The sequence below is a fragment of the Lemur catta genome, chromosome 12 (genome assembly GCF_020740605.2).
Source record: "Lemur catta isolate mLemCat1 chromosome 12, mLemCat1.pri, whole genome shotgun sequence".
Taxonomy (NCBI): Eukaryota; Metazoa; Chordata; class Mammalia; order Primates; family Lemuridae; genus Lemur; species Lemur catta.
The window spans coordinates 41,354,394-41,379,743 of NC_059139.1; the positions used below are offsets into that span (position 1 = coordinate 41,354,394).

Consider the following 25,350-nt stretch of genomic DNA (forward strand, 5'->3'; position numbering starts at 1 on the left):
TTAGAAATAATCTTGAACTGAATGGAACTAAAAACACAATATATCCAGATTTGTGAGATATGATAAAGCTACCCCTTCTACCATAAGGAACCACAAAAAGAAAAGCAAATTAAAACCAAAGCAAGTAAAAGGATGGAAATACATCAATGAAACAGAAAAACAAAAAAGAGAATCACTGAAACTGACTTTGAAAAGATTATTAAAATGTCTGTACAGAGTAACTGGTGGGAAAAAAAGAGAAAAGACAAAAATTACCAATATTATAAAAAAAAGGTAATGTTTTACATTCTACAGGTATTAAAACGAAAATAAGAGATATAAGAGATTATGAACAATTATGCCAATACATTTCACCACTTAGATAAAATAAATGTATTCCTTGAAAGACTCAAACTACCAAACCTTACTGAAGAAAACCTAAATAGCCCTATATCTATTAAATAATTTTAATTGGTAGTTAAAAAATCATTTCACAAAGAAAACTCCCAGAGCAGATGACTTCACATGTGAATTCTACAAAACATTTGGGGAAGAAATAATACCAATTCTACACAAACTCTTCCAAAAAAATGAAAAGGAGGAAATATTTCATAACTCATTCTTTGAGGTCCACATGACCCTACTATCAAGACATTCTAAGAAAAGTACCGATCCCTCATAAATTAAATAGGGTCATGTGCGGTGGCTCATGACTGTAATACTATCACTTTGGGAGGCCAATGGCAGTTGGGTGGGGGCGGGGGATCCCTTGAGACCCGGAGTTCCAGACAAGCCAGAGCAATATACCAAGACCTCATCACCACAAAAAAAATTTTTTTTAATTAGCTGGGTGTGGTGGTATACACCTGTAGTCATAGCTACTCTGGAGGCTGAGGCAGGAGGATCTCATATAAATGTAAAAAAAATAAGCAAAACTTTGGCAAATTATACCTAATTATATTAAAACAATAATACATCATGACTAAATTGGGATTATCCCAGGAACACAAGACTGATTTAATATTCTAAGCCAATCAATGTAATTCACTGTATTAATAAACTAAAAAAAAAAAAAAAGGTAAACCATGTAATCATCTCATACAATGCAGAAAAAGCATTTGGCCAAATCCAACATCCATTTTCGACAAAAACTCTCAGTAAACTAGGAGTAGCAGGGAACTTTCTCAAACTGATGAAGGGCATCAACAAAAAACCCAAAAGCTAAAATCATACTTAATGGTGAAAGATCGAATGCTTTCCCCGCTAAGATCAGGAAAAAGACAGGGATGTCTGCTCTCACCACCTTTATTACACATTGTAGTAGAGGTTCTAGCCAGTACAATAAGGCAAGAAAAAGAAATTAAAGTCATTCATGATTAAAAGGAAATAGTAAAACTGTCTTTAATCTCAGACAACATGATCATCTTTATAGAAAATCCAATGGAATCTATAAAAAAGTTACTGAAACTAATAAGCAAGCCTAGCAAGGATGCAGGATACAAAATCTATAAAAATCAATTGTATTTTCATATACTAATGACAAAAAATTTAAATGAAATTCTAAAAACAGTATCATTCACAATAAAAAAATATGATTAAAGGTGTAAAAATACCAAAACCCACAAAATACTGCTAAGAGAAATTAAAGAAGACCTAAATAAATGAGAATACCCATCTTGTTCATGGGCAGGAAGACCCAATATTGTTAAGATGTCAATTCCTTAGGTCCAGCCTGCACTCAAGGGGAGGGGATTATATAAGGTCATGAATACCAGGAGGTGGAGATCATTGGAGACCATCTTAGAAGTCTGCCTACCACAGGTGTCAATATTATTAAAGGATTCCATATAATTTTTTTGTGGAACATCCTTATAATGCCTATAAAAGGACCCTATAGCCACATTACCAGGTATAAATCTTGGTTCTACTAATTACTGTGTGAACTTGCCAATGAATTAGCTTTCTAGAGCTGAGGCTCTCTTGTCTATAAAATGGAGATAGTAACATAACAGTACCTATCTTGTGCAGTTATTTAAGGTTTAAAAATGATTATGTATCTGGCCGGGTGCAGTGGCTCATGCCTATAATACTAGCACTCTGAGAGGCCAAGGTGGGAGGATCGCTTGAGCTCAGTCAGGAGTTGAAGACCAGCCTGAGCAAGAGTGAGACCCCATCTCTATAAAAAATAGAAAAATCAGCTGGGTGTTCTGGTGCACGCCTATAGTCCCAGCTGAGGGAGGCTGAGGCAGGAGGATGGCTTGAGCCCAGGAATTTGAGGTTGCAGTGAGCTATGTATGATGACTCCTCTACACCCTAGCAGGGGTGAAAGTGCAAGACTCCATCTCCAAAAAAAAAAAAAAACAGATTATGTTTCTGTGAAGCACTTAAGTATCTGGCACATAATAAGCACTTGGTTATACATATACATCAACACATCCATAAAACCAATATATATACTAAGGTTACTATTTAATAGTATTTTTTATAACACATCCTTCTTTACTTAATGATGCCTACAATAAATGAGGCATGCTTTTTAGTCAAAGTATACACAAAAATAATTCACTAAATTGTGTGTATTTAGGGAATCTTAGGCACTGAGAGAAAAGTATTCTCTTATTTCCATTTTTAGTTGAAGTTTAACAAACATAGATAATGCCTGGGATAACCATATCCCATTTTGCTGGGTTCTAGTTTGCACCTGCTCTCCAGGTATAACTTTTTACATTCTTAAAAAGTGCCCTATTTACATGCTCTGCGATTTCCTTCCTCAGTGTTTCATAGTTCTCCCTGTAGAAGTCTTTTACCTCCTTAGTTAAATATATTCCTAGGTATTTTATTTTCTTTGTTGCTATTGTGAAGGGTATTGAGTCCTTAATTTGGTTCTCCATTTGACTGTTACTGGCATATATGAATGCCTCTGATTTGTGTGTATTGATTTTGTATCCTGAGACTTTACTGAATTCATTTATCAATTCCAGGTGTCTCTTGGTTGAATCCTTGGGGTTTTCTCGATATAATATCATATCATCAGCAAAGAGTGAGAGTTTGATCTCTTCTGTCCCTATTTGAATACCCTTGATTCTGCTCTCTTGCCTGATTGCTCTCACAAGGACTTCCAGGACTATGTTGAAAAGCAATGGGGACAGTGGGCAAGCTTGTCTTGTTCCAGTTCTAAGTGGGAATGCTTTCAATTTTTCCCCATTCAGTATGATGTTGGCTGTGGGTTTGTCATATATGGCTTGTATGATTTTTAGATAGGCCCCGTCTATGGCTATTTTGTTAAGCGTTCTTATCATAAAAGGGTGTTGAATTTTGTCAAATGCTTTTTCTGCGTCTATTGAGAGGATCATATGGTCTTTGTTTTTGCTTCTATATGTGGTGAATTACATTTCTAGATTTGTGTATGTTGAACCATCCCTGCATCTCTAGGATGAAGCCCACTTGGTCGTGATGGATTATTTTCTTGGTAAGCACCTAGATTCGATTTGCGAGGATTTTATTGAGAATTTTTACATCTATATTCATAAGGGATATTGGTCTGTAGTTTTCTTTTTATGTTGCATCTTTTCCTGGTTTTGGTATCAGAGTTATGTTGGCTTCATAAAATGTGTTGGGGAGAATTCCATCCTTCTCGATTTTGTAGAATAACTTTTGTAGAATAGGCACCAGTTCTTCTTTGTAGGTGTGATAAAATTCGGGTGTGAAACCATCTGGTCTGGGGCTTTTCTTTTTAGAAAGGCTTTTTATTGCTCTTTCGATTTCAGTTCTTGATATTGGTCTGTTCAGGAATTCTATTTCTTCCTGGTTGAGCCCAGGGAGGCTGTGTGTTTCTAAAACTTTGTCCATTTCCTCCACATTTTCCAGTTTGTGTGCATAAAGGTTTTTGTAGAATTCATAGATGATATCTTGTATCTCTGTGGGATAAGTTGTGATTTCTCCTTTCATGTTCCTGATGGAAGTTATTAGAGATTTTTCTTTTCTGCTCTTGGTTAGTCTAGCCAAAGGTGTGTCAATTTTGTTTATCTTTTCAAAGAACCAACTTTTTGTTTTATTAATGGAAGACCATACCATGCATGTGGATCAGAAGAATCAACATTGTTAAAATGTCTATACTACCCAAAGTGATCTACAGATTCAATGCAATCCCTACTAAATTACCAACATCATTTTTCACAGATATAGAAAAAATAATTTTACACTTTGTATGGAACCAGGGAAGACCCCATTTAGCAAAAGCAATTTTAGGCAATAAGAACAAAATGGGAGGTATTAATTTACCAGACTTCAAGCTATACTACAAGGCTGTGGTTATTTAAACACCTTGGTATTGGCACAAGAACAGGGACACAGACCAGTGGAACAGAACTGAGAACCTGGATATAAAACCACCCTCATATAGCCATTTAATCTTTGACAAAGCAGACAAAAACATACTCTGGGGAAAAGAATCCTTATTCAATAAATGGTGCTGAGAAAACTGGATAGCCACACGTAGACCACTGAAACAGGACCCACACCTTTCACCTCTCACAAAAATCAAATCACGGTGGATAACAGACTTAAACTTTAGGTGTGAAACCATTAGAATTCTAGAAGAAAATGTGGGAAAGACTCCTATAGACATTGGCCTAGGCAAAGAATTTATGAAGAAGACCCCTAAGGCAATCACAGCAACAACAAAAATAAATAAATGGGACCTGCTTAAATTAAGAAGTTTCTGCACAGCCAAAGAAACTATCATGAAAGTAAACAGACAACCTACAGAATGGGAAAAAATTTTTGCATGCTACACATCCGATAAAGGACTGATAACTAGAATCTATTTAGAACCCAGGAAAATCAGTAAGAAAAAATCAACCCTATCAAAAAGTGGGCAAAGGACACGAATAGAAATTTTTCAAAAGAAGACAGAAGAATGGCCAACAAACATATGAAAAAATGCTCAACATCTCTAATTCTCAGGGAAATGCAAATCAAAACCACAATGAGATATCACTTAACTCTAGTGAGAATAGCCTTTATCAAAAAGTCCCATAACAATAAATGTTGGCATGGATGCAGAGACAGGAACACTCATACACTGCTGGTGGGACTGCAAACTAGTGCAACCTCTGTGGAAAGCAATACGGAGATACCATAAACAGATACAAGTAGAGCTACCATTTGATCCACCAATCCCATTATTGGACATCTACCCAAAAGAACAAAAGATAGTCTATAAAAAAGTCATCTGCACCCGAATGTTTATAGCAGCACAATTCACAATTGCAAAGATGTGGAAACAACCCAAGTGCCCATCAATACATGAGTGGATGAATAAAATGTGGTATATGTATACCATGAAGTATTACTCAGCTATAAGAAATAATGGGGATATAGAATCTCTTATGTTCTCCTGGATACAGTTGGAACCCATTCTACTAAGTGAAGTATCCCAAGAATGGAAAAATAAGCACCACACGTACTCACCATCAAATTGGTTTCACTGATCATCACCTAAGAGCACATTTAGGAATAACATTAATTGGGTGTCGGGCAGATGTGGGGGGGGAGGGGATGGGTATATACATACATAATGAGTGTGATGCGCACTGTCTCAGGGATGGACACGCTTGAAGCTCTGACTGGGGGGGGGGAGTGGCCAAGGGCAATATATGTAACCTAAACTTATGCACCCCCATAATATGCTGAAATAATAATAAAAAAACAAAAACAAAAACAAACAAAAGTGCCCTAGTTTACACAAGAAATTATAGTCACTCCAGTTTGTCACAGCCTCCTATTGTAATGGAAACAATCTAGATTTTAACACTTTTGAGTAAGGAACCAACATGGCAGGGACAAAAGGAAAAGAAACTGAAAAAGAGGAACGGTATGGGCAGTGGGAGCAGGGAGGTATGGTGGGACCAGAGTAGTACAAGAGTAATTAATATTTCAAAATGCCCCAACTACCAAAATCAATTCACTCACAGTCTGAATTCACACTTCCTATGCTGCCTATGAACCTAACATATTCTTAAACGCTTAGGAATAGGTCATAAAATATTTAAGTAGCATTTCCTTAAGGATTTAAAAAATCTATAAATAGATATCAAATAAATTTTAGTGTACTACCTTTAATTTCCCTTTCCTCTACATGTTCTAATATATAATCATGAGGCGAATATATAATCTTGATAGATACATTCTTTAAAAAATTAGAAAACTTGTTTAAATCTATATAATACAGGCCAAGTTTTAGCAATAAATCATTTTTACAGCCATTTTTAAACTCCCAACTGAAAACATTAGTTGATTCTGGAAATTCTAACTCCTTTATAATCCAGCAGCACCAAAGCAAACAGTCATGACCCCTTAAGAGGATAAATATGTCCATTTTAATTAAAGATGAAATTATTTGACTTTGTATGCAATTTTTAAATCTGTATTTTGAGATGTAGTTACAAATCCTGTGCTTTTCATTAATGAAAAACTGTAAAGTACAATAACTGAAGAATAGCCTATAAATAGAGGCATTCTTAAAAGTACCTTGATTTTTAAGAATTTAGGCTTATAAGAGGAATGAAGTACTGATACATGCCACATTATAGATGAATCTTGAAAACATTGTGCTAAGTAAAAAAACCAAGTCACAAAGGATCACATATTGTATGATTCCATTTATATGAAAGGTCTAGAATAGGCAGATCTATACGGACAGAGGTAAATCAGTAGTTGCCTAGGGCTGGGGCAGGGTGGGCGTGGGAGGAGTGAGGGGAGTAGCGGATGACTTCTTTTGGGAGTGATGGAATATTTTTAAATGGATTATAGTAATAGTTGCACAATTCTGTGAATACACTAAAAACCAGTGAACTGTACACTTTAAATGAGTAAATTGTATGGTCTGTGAATTATATCTCAATAAAGCTGTTAACAAGAAAAGAACTTAGGCTATAATTCCTACCCCAAATATACAAACTGTTATGTATTAATACCTTAAAAATGGAAAAACGTAATTCCAACAGTTAATAGGACAGAAAGCCAAGAAACGTATGCATTAGTCTGTTCCTGATAATTGCTAAACACTGATGCAAGTACATACTATGTCACTAAATTCCTACTGAATTTCAGCCTATAAATAGGTTTCTTGAATATTTTCTCACAAAATAAATTTAGAAATCGGCTTGAATTTAAACTTGTGGTGGCTATTTCTTGATTTCATGTGGAAATTAAAATAACTTAATCTGTCAAATTGTAGGGTTTTATTCTTTTTTTTTTTTTTTTTGAGATAGAGTCTTGCTCTGTTGCCCGGGCTAGAGTGAGTGCCATGGCATCAGCCTAGCTCACAGCAACCTCAAACTCCTGGGCTTAAGCGATCCTACTGCCTCAGCCTCCCGAGTAGCTGGGACTACAGGCATGCGCCACCATGCCTGGCTAATTTTTTCTATATATATATTTTTTTAGTTAGCCAGATAATTTCTTTCTATTTTGAGTAGAGGCGGGGTCTTGCTCTTGCTCAGGCTGGTCTCGAACTCCTGACCTCAAGCGATCCACCGCCTCGGCCTCCCAGAGTGCTAGGATTACAGGCATGAGCCACCACGCCCGGCCTTATTCTTAGGTAGTATTAATTTGCAGCTTGTCAACACCAAGTTTATGAAGTATGTGAGGCAATGCATATAAAGCTAATGCTTGATTTAGCCATCCCACAATGTATACATGTATCTAAACATCACATTGTATACCATAAAGACATACAATTTTTGTCAACTTAAAAAATAATTTTAAAACCAACAAAAATACAAAGCTTAATAAAAATGCTTTCAAAGTTCTACAGTAAGTTAACTTTTCAATTGTATACATACAGTGCTATTTTACCTTCTTAAATTCTATTTCTAGAGTTTCAAGTACAAAGTTTTAATCATTTCTTGACCTAGTTATATTTTACCATTTAAAACAGAGTTACTAAATGTCAAGCTGATTTAGGTAAACACTAGTAATCATCAAATAGTTCTAACAGATTTAGTCTACAGAAGCAATCAATACCAGTCACTAATATTGATATTTTAGCTAAAAACAGATTATAAAAATGAAAGATCGGTTTTACTACTCGACTATTAATGATTATTTATAATATATGGAATATAACTGAAAGATACTGTAACATATAGAAATACTGCCGTATTTCCACAAATTTATACATAATAGCACTTATAAGATGCTATAATGTATAAGCTAAGATGTCAGGTAGTTAATACAACATAAAGAAGTACGTATATCATTTAGAAAGTAACATGAAGGTGCTCTTTGGTATGGCATAATGTTAGATTTGATAAATCTAGGTGGTGGTAACAGGTATTTACTATATTATATATTATTTATATGTGTACACATATATACATATAATATCTGAAATACACATACATTCATATAAAAATAAAATATATATAAATAATTTTAATATGTTCTTTGGTGTTAATTCAATGTTATTGATACCAAGTAAAACAATAAGATTAAAAATTTATTTCTTTATGTCTAGCGTGATCTGATAGCTTTCGAAAGCACGGTATGCTTTAAATTTAAATCAACAAAAATCAACAAAAAAATCAATAAAACAGTAAGATATTATTTGCTAAAGGGAGATAACATTTTTAGCTTTTAAAAGTAACATTGTTACCTAAATGACTACAATTCCAAATGGTTTTAACTGCTTAAAACATTTAAGTTCCTAGGACAAAAATTGGCCTAGTGGAAAGATACATATCCATCAGTTTTCCTCTAGAATCCTTCATAAACATATCATACATTCTCCCTAGTGAACTGACATTTTAAGCAAACATAAATCATGCTCTTATCCATTAATGGTGGGGTCACACCCCCAAACATGTTAGTCAGTGAGTTCTATGAAGCAATTCTGCACAATAATAGAAAATCATCTGTGGAATTCTCAGAAATTTTTTACTAAAATTAGCAGTATGCTTTAAACATATATTCAATTTCACAAATCCAAAATATATAAAGGATATCAAACAGAGTCTGATGGATGGAAAAAATTATATATGTGTATATATATGAGAATTAAGCACTGGTAACTCCCCAAACCTCCCGAAGAAAAACCATATCTAAATATTAGAGATGATAGTCATCTCATTTTGATAAGTCACTCTGTGATCCTAGTAATGCAAAGATAACTGTAGACTTTTAAATAGGATAGAAGTTACTTTGAGACTTTAGTATTCAAAAAAAGATTCTATACTGCCCCCAAAAAGCATTTTTCTGACCTCTATTACATTAGCCAATCTAATATGATATATGAACTCTTTGAACTACTGTCCTACTAAATCCTGAGATCATTTTTAGTACTAGTGTGACCATTAAGAGATAAATTTAAAAAAAAAAAATTATGTTTAAATCCAAAACATCAAAGAGGCACTCAAAGTAGCTTACAGAAGCAAAGAAGAGAGTTGCAGAGAATCAGAATAATATTTGGGTGAATTCGGAGTAAAATGTTGGACAGCTACAGTAAATGTAGCCAGTGCAAAGAAAAGGGGGCTAACTACTTGAATACTTATGTATGTGCCTAGTATAACTTCTTGATGTAATGTCTTGTCATTTTATGCAAAAGTTAAAAATACAATGGAGATACAATAATGAAAACGTGAAGTATTGGGAACCCACTGTGCTCTGCAATTTTGGGAGAGAGGAAGGGCTTTCCAAATATAAATACAGAAGCCATATCTAAGATCATTTTGTTAACCATATATAACAGACATTTTCCTTTAGTAATTTCATTGACACTAATCATATCTATGTTTTTTTACACAAAAGTTTCTACATTTGCACAATCTCTAGTATATTTTTAACTCCTTAACTATATTTGTGAACATTCCAGGCCACAAGACTCTGAGGAATTGCGGAATTTATCAGACTGACGTGTCAACACATATGAATATAAAACCAAAAGATGTTTTTAGTCAGGAAGTATGCCATAAACCAAATTTTCTGGTTTATGATGTCAGGTAGATAAAGTCAATTAAAGTAAGTATAACTGTAAAAAAAAAAATAAACTCAGAAACTTTAACTCTATGATTCAGTCAACATGGGAATTTTTCTAAAAGCTAGATTTACCTTATCTTATAGGTCTCAAGATTCTGATCCTATATACTTTATACTCCCTCCATAGAGCTTAATGTAGAATCAATGGGCATACCCAGATAAGTATAGTTAAATACTGCCTTGCAAATTAACAGAAATAATCAAGATAACAAAGGCTATTGTTTTATTTCACTTAGCCAAGAGAAAATAATGCTTCCATTTTGCTTCTTGTTTGTTACTGTTACTTTGTTTTGTTTTTTACTTTAAAATACTGATAACAGGTCAAAAGATTCACTTATGTTAGCATAATGTTTCTAACCAATCATAATTAGAGTATTAAAAACTAAAACAGATGTAACAGTATAATCAAAGAAGACAGGACCATCAGGGTTTGAGCCATACTCTTTCACTCATCAGCTGAGTGATCTTGAGAAATTTACTCAACTATTTTAAACCAGTTTCCTTATTTCTCGTGTGTGTAAAATAATAATGCTATCTACTCAGAGCTGTTGCTAGAAAGTAAAGAATAAAATGGATCTGAATATAGTTTTGTAAAACTGGAAAGCAATGTATGAATTCATTGGGTTATCAGTGAGTACTAATTTTGCTTGAGAGACAATCTGTTTAACACATGGTGTAATCAATATGCTTCTTTATATTCATATATCTTAATTAAAATATTTCAAATTAAATAAACATTCAAGTAAATTATTTAACTGCCAATCTCCTCTCCACCTGGCTTTTTTTTTTTTTTTTTTTTTTTGAGATAGGGTCTTGCTTAATAAACTTTAACAGAACTTGGAGGTAAGAATAGTTAATATATTCTACAACCCACAGGGGTAAGTTAATTTTTAAAACCTGTTTTTTCTCATACTCTTTAGTCTTGCTTATCTTATTTTGTTCATTTGATGCAAAGACAATAATAGTTTAATACATGCTTTCTCAGTAGTGAAAAATAAATTACCATTTTGCTTTTTCTATACTCATTACCTAAATGAAGCTTTAGACAGAACCAAATATAGTTGCAATACTGAACAAACACAACAATTAAAGGAAAAATACTCGCAACAAACCATACCTAGTTATAAGAACTGCATTATCGTGGTGGGCAATCCCATTTTCTGGAATGGTGTTTCCATCACTTTGGTGGGAGAGAATGGATTTCTGCCACTTACAGAAGCTATCGAGGGACTTGTCTGCATGGTGGTTTATCTCCAAGTTTGGCTGCAATACAACATGCATACCAGAAATGTTCCAAACAAATTACTAAGGTCAGTTGTTAAAATTTTTGAAGACTAAAGTGGGACTATAATTAGAAGCAGTGGTTTCTAGGAATAATCTCTTGCCAATTTTTATCTCTGTAATATCTGACCTAAAGTTCATTTAGTGTATTATTGAACAGACATTCTTTCCAGTTCCAGCTTTAATGATAATGTGAACATATGTGAGATTATTAGCATACAAAACCAATGAAAACCATTATTATAAGGTATGCCATGCAAACGCCCATCCTTATACCGAAACATATAGCTAATGTACATATACATAGCTTTAACATGACAAAAGAGGTATATTCTTGTAAAGTATTTAAAATTTGCTCAGAATATTAAATGTCTAGAGCTAAAAATTATCTTCAACAAGAACTTTCTAAGAGGAGCAATAATAAAACATATTTTTAGTAATAAATATCTCTATAGCCTGTTAAGAATTTAGTTTTATAAACTAACTTATTCTTACCTGATCTTCTGTGAGAACAATTAAGCGGGCCACTATAATATTCACAACGTTTCCTAGGCTGGAATCACGGTAAAGTTTGGCAACCTGACCTCCAGAAAATAAGAAAAGACACAAAGTCAGACAAAAATCAAAGGGTGATAGTTTGATATTTTTTAAAAAGTGCGGAAACAATTTTTTATGAATTTAACCATTCTGTACATTAAAAGGTATTCTTTCATCCCATATCACTTAGAACTTTACCCTCAACATGCCTTGGTAAAAAGTTTTTATACAAATCTACCTTCAGAAATATTTTCTCCTAGACATGAACTACAACATAGAAATTAGAGGGTGAGCTGATAATTCAAGTTAAAGAAAACCTGTTAATCAAGATTTAACAATCCATTAAAAAGTCATGTTATTTGAAAATAAACAATATGATCACCTTTAAATTAATTTTCTATGGAACTAAAACATTAATAGACCAATTTTTAATCATTTTAGATAGGTGAATTCTTATTATTTATTTCACAGTAAAAATTTATGACCTTTGTCAAAAACACAACAAACTACTCAGTATAATATTATGAAGAGGGATCAAACTTACAATATTCATTACACTCAAAATGTAATGTTCAATGTCTTTGCGGCCATGGTAGCCCACCATCATTTTGTCTGCCACAACCAATGTCTCCACAAACCGTTCAATGCTCACTGATCTCTTCTGTCTGTGGCGGATATGTGTTTCATTAATTGTTAGCGACAAAGGAAAAGTAGATGTGTCATTCAGCCACCAAGGTTTGCCACTTCTTGTGAGGTCTACAATAAAAACAATTAACCAATTCAGATAGGTTCACTAAATTGAATATTTATTTTAGATATTTCATGTAAATATATGTCTCAAATTCTCCAATGTATTAAGATTTTTCAAAGTAAAGGAAAAGGATGAAAAAACACAGTAATGAGGAAAATTCTTTTTAAATTTTCAAAATAATCATGTTATCTGAAAAAAATTAAACGCTAACAACATTCAGCTGCTCATGAAAAAAATAAATCTACAATTATTACTTAATGAAAAAGAATTTTCAGGGCTGGACGTGGTGGCTCATGCTTATAATCCCAGGACTTTGGGAGACTGAGGTGAGAGGATTACTTGAGGCCAGGAGTTCAAGACCAGCCTGGGCAACATAGCGAGAACATGAGTCCACAAAAAATAAAAAATTAGCCAGGCATGGTGGTGTGCTCCTGAGGTTAGAATATTGCGTGAGCCCAGGAATTCGAGGTTACAGTGTACAGTGAGCTATGATTGTGCCAATGCACTCCAGCCCGGGTAAGAGCAAGATCTTGCCTCTAAAAAAAAAAAAAGAATACAATTTTCAAATAAGCATTTCATATTATTCCAGTGAGTAATTATATCACAATACATTTAAATTTGGAATATACATTTTAGAGAATCATTTAAAATAGTTTAAAAAGGAACTAGGGCACAAACTTTTGAAACACCCTAAGATGGCTCTCATGGAGAACACTGATATTGCAAAAAATCTATTCCTAAGATGCTTTTGAGGATTTATTTTGAAGTAAGATGCTTTTATTAAGCTATCTTAATTGGAACCAATGCTATTGCTCTAGAAATCTCACTTCTAAAAGGCAATAAATGACTTTTTCACTTAGTTTTGCAGTCTACAAACATTTATACTCACAGAGTACTCAAAATATTCCTTTTCCAAAGTCTAGAGGTAAGGGGCATTCAAATGAGAGTTGAAAGATCATAGTTTCAGCACAATTTGCTTTCAGCCACATTTAGTGTAGATTGCAGTGAATATTTTGTTTTTGAGACATTTGGTGCTTCACTATGAAAAAGCCTTTTAGTACTATGGCATTTGTAAACACTCGCCTCATTTATATTCATCTTCATTACATAAACCTGAGCAGGTAGAGGTCCTCTGCATACCTCACTTCTATATTCTTACATTGAACAAAAACATCTTTCTTACCTCTACTTATTGAGAAATTTAGTGGGAAAAATTAGATTAATATATATACTTGACAGAAAGCGGCACTATTCTCATTTTCCTAATTTCTTTAGCCTTTCTCTTTTAAAAACTGCATTGGGAGGTGCTATGGTTTGAATGTCCCCATCAAGACACATGCTAAAACTTTATGGCCATTGTAACAGTATTAAGAGGTGAGGCCTTTAAATGGTGTTTAGGACATGAGGGCCATTCTCATGAAGGCACTAATGCTGTTATTATGGGATTGGGTTAGTTATCTTGGGAGTAGTTTCCTGATAAAAATTACAAGTTCAGTCTGATTTCTTCTCTCTGTCATGTGCACTAGCTTCCCAGTCTTGCCTTCCACTATGGGATGACCCTCACCAGATGCCAGTGCCATGCTCTTTGACTTCTCAGCCTTCAGAACAGAGAGCCAAATAAACTTGCATTGTTTTTAAATTACCCAGTCTCAGGTATTCTGTAATAGCAGCAGAAAACGAACTAAGACAGTAGGATGGATAAATTTTAAGAAATAATACGTGGAAATGATCACGAGAAGTATCAGTTAAATACTTTTGAAACTCATGTAAGTTCACTAAGTGTCTTTATTCCATAAGGTAAAGAGAAGCAGAGACATAACACTTTTTATTTCGATAGTATATTCCCAAGGCAGCCAGTAAGTGTTTCCTTATGTTCAATTGTGGCAGATAGACTCTTAAGGTAGCCCCCATGACCTCTGTCTCCTGATGTTCATTCACAGCCTTTTGTGATACCCTCTTTTTGAGTACAGGTAGGACCTGTGATTTGCTTCTAATTAATAAAATACAGCAAAGATGATGAGATGCATGTGACTTTGAGTATATGAATCACGATTATGTTACATAATATTGTAGCACTTGTCTTACTAGAGTCTCTCTTTTGCTGGCCTGGAGAAAGAAAGCAATCATGCTGGTGAACCCTATCCTTGCTTCTAATCAATAGAATACACCAATGATGATGAGATGCATGTGATTTTGAGTATATAAGTACGTGATTATGTTACATAATATTGTAGCGCTTGTCTGACTTAGAGAAAGAAAGGAACCATGTTGGTGAATCCTATATAAGCAAGGAACTGTAGGTGGCCTCTGGCAGACAAATCCAAAAACTAAAGCTAACTACAAAGAACTGAAGGCTGCCAACAACTATGAGCGTGGGGAAGTGGATTCCAGATGAAAATCCAGCCCTGGCTGAGTGTAAGCAGATGACCCATCCATGCACAGACTCCTGACCCACAGAAATTGTGAAATAATAAAATGTTATTACTTAAGACATTATGTTTGTGGTAATATTATTATGAAACAGCCAAAACCTTTTCTCCATCACTCTAACTCCAGTTTCTCCCGCTAAGTCCTGTATAATCATAAAACCACTCATATATTCAAGTTATGCCTAGTCTTCTCTTTCTCTAGAAGGAAAGCTTAAATATCTAAGATATAGGATTTAATTTTCATTCTTTCAATCATTTCCACTTCTCTGATCCATTCAATTTCTCCTTATTTTTATTTAAAGTATTATGAAAAACGTTAGATATGATTGGGCAATAAATACTTAGCAATGGTGTTTCTCACTTGATAAGTATTCAGTATAAGGTAACTGTTGTTATCATCATCTTCATTGTCTTAATTTTCAACCTTTTAGCTTTCTTAAAATTTTTAGTTTGCTTGGCTATTACTCTATCAGACTATGAATTCTTTGAATATAAGGACTGTATCTTTTTACTTATGAATGTCTATAAAAAGCACTATATATATCTCACATATAATTATATATTCATATTACATATGATGAATAAAATCAAGACAGATAACATCTTCAGTTTCATTTTAAAAATTAACATTAATCCAGGATGACTAGCTTATTACAAAACTGTATCTGTATTCTGTAATTGTCAATTGATTCTTTAATGATCTGTAATTAATATTTTTTGCTCTAAAATAGAATACAAGATTGACTTTAGTTTCAAAATAAGGATTAGTAGCTCTTCAAATGATACTTATTAAATATGCTCTGACCAATCAATTTAACTTTGATTAGAGTACAGATGGTAAAGAAAACATTGTTCTATAAGTATATAAAACATGATAACTTTTCCCCAAAATTCAATACATGGATCTCATTGCCATCTGAAATAAGATTTTAACTTTTGGATCACTATCAAAATGTTTGAATATATACAGCCATTTGTAATTATTTCATTGATCTGCTTTATTTTTCATTCATAGCACTTATTACTATTGACAGTTGGCCATGTATTTATTTGTATGCTTATTTAGTTACTGTCTGTCTTTTCTTACTAGAATACAAGCTCCATGAGAGTAGGGACCTTTTCTGCTTTATTTATGGCTGTATCCCCAGCACCCAGAATAGCTTTGCATATGGGTACTAGATGAATATTTACTTAATAAATGTTTAAGTAGATAATGCAGGTATAATAATGTCTATATTAATGGACTGGAAGAATATTAAGTTGTCTCTGGGTGTTAGAGTAAGAGTGATTTTCACTTTTGTTTTTTCTAGTATTTTCTAAATTTTCTAAAAAGAGTATTTATTACTTCCATAAAATTTTTTAAAAATCATAGTTTGAATCCAATTAGAATGGGAAATTCATACCTGAATATAAGATAAATATATCCAGTTTCAAACGGGTTTTCATATCTTATATTTTGACATAAGACTGAAGTTCTGAGAACAGGCTATCTGGCAATGTATGCCTATAAATTCACACCTCTCACTTGACCTATATTGTTGAAATAGTGTTATAATTAAGTTCTTAGTCAGACATTTCCCAAATTTACCAACCACAAAATGCTTTTTTTCAAATGTCTAGTAACATTTCCCCAGAACTTAGGGAACTATCACTATATTCCCACCAAGAGGAAGTCGGTGAAGGAGACAGATTTGACTGAAGACAGGGAGATGAACCTGGAGACAGGAAGACCAATTAGAAAGCCAGTACAGTGATCTAGTCAAGAGGTAATGAGGATCTAAAGTAAATAATAAACAACTAAATATTTGAATCCTAGTTTTTAAGGAATGTACATTATACATAGTTGTACATATAGTTCAAATGTTGTTGAATATAAGATAAAATAAACTTATTTCCATAAGTTTAGTTTCATTACCAATACCAAACTTTTGTTTTTTTCATTATTTACTATGGAATTTTATTTCGTGTTTTAAGTAGATCGACTTGAAGTAGCCTTTTTCTAGTATCAGCTATTCTTGACCAACAAGAGTAATTAAAGGCCTGAGAGATCACTCAAGAAGAAAAATATGCAGAATGAGAACAGTCAGTTGAGGAAAGAATTCCAAAGAACACTCAACACTTGAGGAAGAAGAAAATGAGCCCATGAAGGATATGTAGAAGAAACAGAAGGATGATGCATTTCATTCACTAATTCACAAGGCAATTCATTCCATTTTTTACTAAATCTAATTGGTGAATTCTTCTTTGCATTAAGCTGAAATCTCCCTCTGAAACATTTAGCCCCTGGTTCTAGCTATGGGAACTAAATAAAACAAATCTTTCTTTAAAAAGTTTTTAAATATAATATCTCTTTAAATACTGTACTAGAAATAGTCATCCTAACAATAATGACAGCTACAATTTGACTGAGTAAATATGGTGTGCTGAGATGAGAACTTAGAGAGTTTAGGTAATTTGTCCAAAGTGACACCAAAGCCCATGTTCTTTCCACTATGCTATGCTATATCCACTACTTCTCTAGACTAACATCCTCCTCACTCCCTACCTCCAGGCTTGCTCTTCCCTAATTCAGTCTCCATACGGCTGCCAGAGTAGTCTTTCTAAAACACAAATCTGGTTATGCTATTCTGTCTGCTTAAAACCTTTCAATGGGTTTCCAGTGCATTTAGAATAAACAGACTCTTTAATGTGTTTTACAAGCCCTTCATAATTTGGCCACTTATCTTAACAGTTTTATCTCTCACAATCACTCCCCCAACCACTATGAACCTCTATCTCTCCAACCCACATTCTAATATCCAGTTACATGGACTCTTAATTTCTGGAAAATGACATTCTCTCTTTTGGTTCAGGAGCTCTGTAAATGCTGTTTCCTCTGTGTGGAACACTAACTACTGCTCCCTCCACTTTTGCCCAGCTACCTTACTTTTCCCTCAGGCCTCAGCTTTGAAGTCACTTCATCCCTGAAGCTTTCCCTGAACACTAAAGTCTAGGTTTGTTGTCTCTACCATGTATTTGAACAGTATCCTGCTAACTCAGTGCTAATATTATCTTTGAATACTACCTTAAGACTCAAGTCTTATTCAAGTGTCTATATTTCTACTCCTAGCACGAAAATATCAGGCTAACCAAACAGCACAGAGTAGTATGGAAAAGCTGTGCATGAAAGCTGTAACTTTCACCTGGCTAAAATAAGGTGGTTATTTTTTTCCCTTCAATCAAAAAAATAAAATTTTACACAAACTAATACATAAAGATTTCTCAAAGAGCTTCCAAATGGACATAAAATTATTGGTAAGTGACATTTTTAAAAAAGACTTTTGATATTATAATTCTAATTGCTAAAATTCCTATTTACTTTTATTATCAACCTTACTACATTTGTCAGAAAAAAAAGAAAGTAGCAATACAATACAATACGCTTTCTAAAAGCTACACACTCACTTACCTGAAACCCCACAATGAGAATGATCATATAGGTGCCGTTGTTGAAGGGCAGATTTTTTGTAAATAACATGGGGATGTCCATTTTCATAACTAAAATGCTTGGAATCCTCTGTAGTATTCTTTAAAGGTTCAATAAAATATTCTTCATCTTCTGTAGCAATAACACCATGCTAAAAAAAAAGAAACAAAAAACTTACTAAGAAGAATCATTTTAAATATTAACCATCATTACTATCAAGAGTCAAAAATAAATTGACACCTCTCCTAAGAGGAGGTTAAAACATATGTTAATAAAAAATGTAGTGAATTATCTGTACTTGGTAAAATATTACATAAATTTCCCTACCCTTTAGAAAGGACATTTACATACCTCTTCATGCTATGTATTATACTAAACAAGTCACATACATGATTTCCTCCCATCTTTCCAATAACTCTGTGAGGTAGCAGAGACCTTTATGTGAACAGTAAAACTTATCTCCTTTCCAAATTGTGCACATAACTTAACTACGTCCTCTGTGTTTAGTTATAGCTTTGTGATTGAGTTTTGGCCAATAAAATGGGCAGAGGGTTATACACCACTTTCCGCTGAGCTCCTGAATATCTCCTCAGTAGAATTTTCCACTCTCTTTCTCCTCTGCCAACTCAATGGAGAGAACTCCAAAGACCTAGGGGAGGTGGAAGCCAAAAAAGAAAGAACCTGTGTCTCTGAGTGACCTCTTACAAAGCTGTCTGACACAGAACAGACACTGATATAAAGGAGAAATGAACTTCTATTGTGATAAACCACTGACATTTTGAGGTTTATATTATACTAATCATTATGTCCTCAATTAAAATACACTTCATACATCCCCTTTGCAGATGAAGTCACAGGCTCAGAGGTTAAGAGGTAAGTGAAGGTGCTAGAATTCAATCAAGGCTCTGCTCTTATTCACAGTATTATATTGCCTCATACCTGTTTACTTAGCCAAGTCCTACTCAGCTCAATCATGCTTCCTCTTTAAAACCTATAGTCAAATGGAGTAGTTTCACCCTCCTCTGGGCTCCAATAGCACTTACTACTGTAGCATTTTCAATTCATTCTACACTGTTACACTGTTTTGTGGCCAGGCACTCTGGCTCATGCCTATAATCCCAACACTTTGGGAGACTGAGGTAGAAAGATCACCTGAGGCCAGGAGTTTAGGACCAGCCTAGGCAACATAGCAAGATCCCATCTCTACAAAAAATTTTTTTAGAAAAATTAGCTGGGCATGGTGGCCCACATGCCTGCAGTTCCACCTGCTCAAGAGGCTGAGGCGGGAGGATCCCTGGACTCAGGAGTTCGAGGCCGCAGTGAGCTATGACAGGGCCACTGCACTCCAGCCTGAGTGACAGAGAAAGACCGTCTCTATTAATAAATAAATAAATAAATCCATACTGTTTTGTTACATGTCAAGTCTTGAGGTCTTATTTAAATTTGGAATAACTTTTCAATTTCATGTTTTATCTTCCCAACTAGACTATTTGCTTCCTTAAGGCAAAGGTACTTCTTAGTATCAGTTATAGCCATAGAAAGTGTCCTGTATGTAATAGGTACAAACAAAAGTCTGCTGATGAAAAGAAATGAGATGGTAAAAGTTATCTACATCAGAAATAAGAACTTCCACCCTTGTCTAACAGTGTTTTCCTAAGTATAGCACATGTGAGGACTGCTCTTAAGCCAACTAATTTATCCTGTAACACCGGATAAAACATAAACTCTCTGGACGTATTTCCTCAGCTGGAAAAATGAAAGGGTTGTTCTAAATTAGTGGTTTTTAAAACAGCACTCTGGGGAGCCCTAAGGGTTCCATGAAAGTGCCCTCAAGGGATTGCCCCAGACAACAAAGGGAGACCTACATGGCTTGGATTTCTGGGCTTAGGAATCAGCTGTGCTTTTATTAATCTATATATTAAGTTTCCACATAACATTTCATTTAAGAGAAGGGTTTTGCTGCTTTAAAAAGAAAAAAGTTGAAAATCTCTGGTCTAGATAATCTCTAAACTCCCTTAGAATTCTAAGTCTCTATGATTCTGTTTAGGGAAATTCATGTTAAGTACCTCATGCTTGCAAGGAACAATAAGGAATAATCAGAGCTGCTCTAATTTATAGATGAAGTTGGCAGTCACCTACTTGAAATGAGCTGAGGAATGCAAAAAAAAAAAAAAGCAGCACTTAGTCACTTCACATTATTTTCACCATTGTTTGTCTTAGTTTAAGGATAACAGCCCCCATATTAAATGCAAATACTAGCAGAAATAAAATAATATGCCATTAACAGAATCTAATACCTGAGCATGAATTACTTTACCAGGTAGATTAACAATGTACTAGAAAACTGAGCACAGTTCCTACAGAAAGGGGACAAGTGTAAGTTTTGATAAGAGGGACTGTAGAAAGCAGAGTCTAGGTACTGCCCAGAAAGGCCAGGGCTCTAAAGTTATGCTGGTCTGTGAACACAAGAAAGTTGAAAGGTCCCAGACAAGAAACTTGGGTTGCTGGAGAAAAATGGAGTCAAAAGCCTGATAAGTAAACAAAATCTCTAATTTCAATAGAAAGACTATGGAAGGGCAATCCAGAGATTTTTATGTGTTAGGTATTCTGTAAAATGTTTACACACATTATCTCATTTAATCTTAATAGCTCTTTGAAGTAAGTACACTATCAGCTCCACTTTGTAGATGAAAAACTGAGATGGAGCAAAGTTAAATAACAAACTCATTTGACTGACTTTGGAACCTGGACTCTTAACCACTATTCTGTAATTCTCTTATCCTCTAAGTGCTGTTTCTGACTTTTATTTATTCACTTCACCAAATATGCTGAGTACCTACCTATCACATGGCAATATCATACTAGGTAGTAGGAATACAATAGTGAACCAAAATTCCAGCTCTATCATGGTGCTAACATTCTGGCCGGAGGAGTTAGAAAATAATTAATTAATTAGATAAATAAATGATTGATCAGGTAGTGATAAATGTTAACATAAAAAAAAAAAGCACCAGAAAAGGACAGAGAGTAATCAGAAGTGAGGGAATTAAACCAACTATTTTGAATGGTTAGGAACATCCTGTTTAATAAGGTGATATTTGAAGAGAAACCTGAACAAACTGAACAAGCCAAACAAACAGTGTGGGAAAGAGCAAACCAGATAGTGGGAGCAGCAAATGCAAAGGCAAAGGCAATGAGGTAGGAGTGTGCTTGTATTAACAGTATTTGAGAAACAGCCAGGAGTTACAATGACTGAAGGGAGGGAATGGGAGAATGAATATGAGACCAGAAAGGGGCTAAAAATCAGATGATGGAGGATCTGAGTTTAGTGCGTGTCCCAGCAATATGCGCACACCTGGTAAGAGCTCTGCTCTTACTTCCCTTAGCATCTTCATTCACCTTTACCCCTCTTGTCATGCCCCCTCTTTCTCTGCCACATCAATTCCTAAAAGCCCAAGCCTCATTTCCAAAACTCTAATCCCCATACGTTTACATAAGTACATCATGTTTTCTGATCCCGTCTCCTACCTCTCCCCACCATTTAAAACATTTCTACTGTGCCCTCTAGAAGTCAAACAAAGTCAACGTCAATTATCAACAACATCTCCTCCAGCTTCACCTGTGAACATTCACTTCATCTTGCTCTAAAAAAAAACCTGAATCTCCCTCAATGACACTCCTCCCTGTAGTTCTCTGGAAATAGTGGCTGCTTTCTCTTCTATATGCCTCCCATTGGACCCAGAGGTTGAGTAAGTATTCTTGCAACTCACTGTCATTTCTAAACAATTCTCTCTTCCTCCTCAAAAAAACAAAATACCAGCTTTGAACCTCATGCCACAATCTTCTCCCCATATCCATATAATCTATTTTTTTTTCTTTTTCCTTCCAAGTCATTCCCCTTCACTCCTTAGAGATATTAGCTTCTAGATCACTGTCACTCTCTGCATACCATTCCATTGATTTCAATATCTTCTTATTGATCAATCCCTTTGGAAGTCTAGAAGTGAAACCTATGGACCGCTTCTCAAAATATTTTAAATGCAGAAAAAATATGTAGCATTATAAGTAAAACCAATTATAGTGAAATACAGTTATAAAAATATTCTTTAAATATAGTAAGACTTTTTGCAAGATCTTCAAGGCCAGGTGCAATGGCTCACATCTGTAATCCCCGTACTTTGGGAGGCCGAGGTGGGAGGATCACTTGAGCCCAGAGGTTTGAGGGCAACATAGCAAGATCTATCTCTACAAAAAAACTTTAAAATTAACTGGGCTTGGTGGTGCGCACCTACAGTCCCAGCTACTCTGGAACTGAGGCAGGAGGATTGCTTAAGCCAAGGAGTTGGAGGTTGCAGTGACCTATGAACATGCCACTAAATTCCATCCAGCCTGGGTGACAGAATGAGATCCCATCTCTTAAAAGAAATCTTCAACACCTCTAATAACTACCATAATTTCAAAATAGTGATGAATAAAAATAATATTTAAAAAAACAATGAAATATCCAGACAAATTTGGTATGTTAAAAATAAACAAACACTCAAAAACTGTAATATGATATGAAAGTATCTGTGGTTTCTATTGGGGACAAAGTCATAGGTACTGCTATTACCATATTGGTTTGTTACCTGTATTTATAATTGAAGGAAATGTTAAATTTCAGTCAAGAATTAGTAAACATAAAGATGTAGTATTTTTTCCCATTCTAGTTCACAAACCCCCTGAATTCCATTCATGGATCTAGGTTAAAAACTACTGGCATAGAGAGTCCCTTCAATCCCTGCCTTCTCAATTCCTTGACTTCGTGTCCTTCACGTATCTTGTCCTTCACCTTATGACACTCATGGTCACGGTCCAATCCTAGAGTTTGGCATTATCAGTACCTGGAACCTTCCATAATCTTGATTTCAAGTATCCCAATCTTTTATCTTTCCAGCACTGTTCCTCTATATCCCAACTCCAAGAGACAGTCTTTTACCCCCACTGGGCCCCACAATCCATGGATTCTTCTATCAACCTTTGATTGTCCTTTACCCACCTCATGTCCTTAACTTCCCTAACCCAGCTTCAATGCCCCCTTCAATTCCTTTGCCCCTTTCTCACTTCGTTGACTTCAGATGGCTAAACCATAGCCCTGATTAAATTCAACTTTGTTGGGCCCTGCACCTTTGCAGCTGCACTATAGCCAGAGAAAAATACATCAACATGCTGACTTGTCTCCGTCTCACTTTAAATTCATCATCACTAATTTCAACTGCACCCTTAATTTAGCTTCAAAGAAATTATACTATATTTCTCTAGTTCATTCAATATCCCATTCTCCTGGAGAAATAGCTCATGTTGTCTCCTCTCTTCCTAATCCTCTAAAACTCCTCCTTCTTTATTCCCTTCCAAATGACAAAATTGTACAATCTCCTACAAACTCCTAAAACCATAAATACTCACCCACCTTCATCTTATGTCCATATAACCTATTTTTTCCTATTACTATGGATGAATTATCTATTCTAGCTAAGGATAATTATTCCGTTTGTGCAGATGATTCCATCCTTTCTCACCTACCAATGACTTCACTCAAGCAATTTCCCGTCTCTACATAATCATTCCCATCTTTATCAAACAAAGCAAAAGTAAAAACACCTAAAACCTCCTCTGACTCCACATCTCCCTGCAGCTATTGACTTCTCGCTTTTCCAAAAGTCCTTGAAATAACTGTCTATACATCTTTTCTCTTCTCCCACTCCCTCTTAAACCTACTCCAATCAGGTCTTTGCCTCTCCTACAAACCCCACCGGGACTTCACCAAAATGGCTTTTGTCAAGGTCTCCAATAACCTCCTCATTGATAAAATTCAATGATCAGTTTCAGTCCTTATTTCGACTCATCAGCAGCATTTTCCTCTTGAAATACTTCCTTCTCTTGCCTTCTGAGATGTTTGCCTTCGCCTTTCTTACTACTTTCTTCTTTTTTTATTCCTCTACCTCTCTCTGACCTCCTTGACCTCTTGGAATGCTCAAAGGCTCAGTCCTTAGACCTCATCTCTATTCTATCTGTGCTCCCTTCAAAGCAATTTCATACCATCTCCTGGCTTTAAATGTCATCTACATATTGATGACTCCCAAACTTATAACTCTGTAATTCTTATCTCTCTTCTGACTCCAGACATGCATATCTAATGTCCTATACAACATTTCAAGTTTAATATGTCCAACTGAACTCATGATATACACCCCCCAACCTACTTCTCCAAACAGATTTCCATCTTACTTAATTCTTGAGTCTTCTTCAACTCAGTTGATATCTGCCAGATTCTGCTAGTTACTCAGGGCTAAAGCTTAGAATTATCACTGATTTTATACCTTGATCTCCATAACAGAGGTCCCCAACCTTTTTGGCAGCAGGGATCGGTTTCACGGAAGACAATTTTTCCACAGACTGGGATGGGGAGAGGTGGGGATGGTTTCAGGATGATTCAAGCATATTACATTTACTGTGCAGTCAAACGTCTTTGCTAATGACAATCTGTATTTGCAGCCTCTCTCCAGCGCTAACATCACTGCCTCAGCTCCACCTCAGATCATCAGGTATTAGATTCTCATAAGGATTGGGCAACCTAGATCCCTTGCACGCACAGCTTACAGTAGGGCTCGCAATCCTATGAGAATCTAATGCCCCCACTGATCTGACAGGAGGCAGAGCTTATGCAGTGATGCGATTGATGGGGAGCGGCTGTAAATACAGATGAAGTTTCCCTTTCTCAGCCTCCTGCTGTGCGGCCCATGTCCCAATAGGCCACAGACAAGTACCTGTCTGGTCTGCAGCCCAGGGGTTCAGGACCACAGCTCTGTAACATTACATCTGGTCCCCAGTTC

At 35.1% G+C, this 25,350-nt stretch overlaps 1 protein-coding gene across 1 annotated transcript in view; it reads right to left on the bottom strand.

Annotated features, from left to right (window-relative positions):
* ADAMTS6 (ADAM metallopeptidase with thrombospondin type 1 motif 6) overlaps positions 1 to 25,350 on the bottom strand; it is a 263,647-nt gene that overhangs the window by 230,550 nt on the left and 7,747 nt on the right. The window contains exons 3-6 of the mRNA XM_045566295.1: positions 18,461 to 18,629; positions 12,377 to 12,588; positions 11,791 to 11,874; positions 11,132 to 11,277 (exon numbers count right to left, since the gene is read on the bottom strand). Coding sequence (XP_045422251.1) covers positions 11,132 to 11,277; positions 11,791 to 11,874; positions 12,377 to 12,588; positions 18,461 to 18,629 — 611 coding nt within the window. The remainder of the gene's footprint in view (positions 1 to 11,131; positions 11,278 to 11,790; positions 11,875 to 12,376; positions 12,589 to 18,460; positions 18,630 to 25,350) is intronic.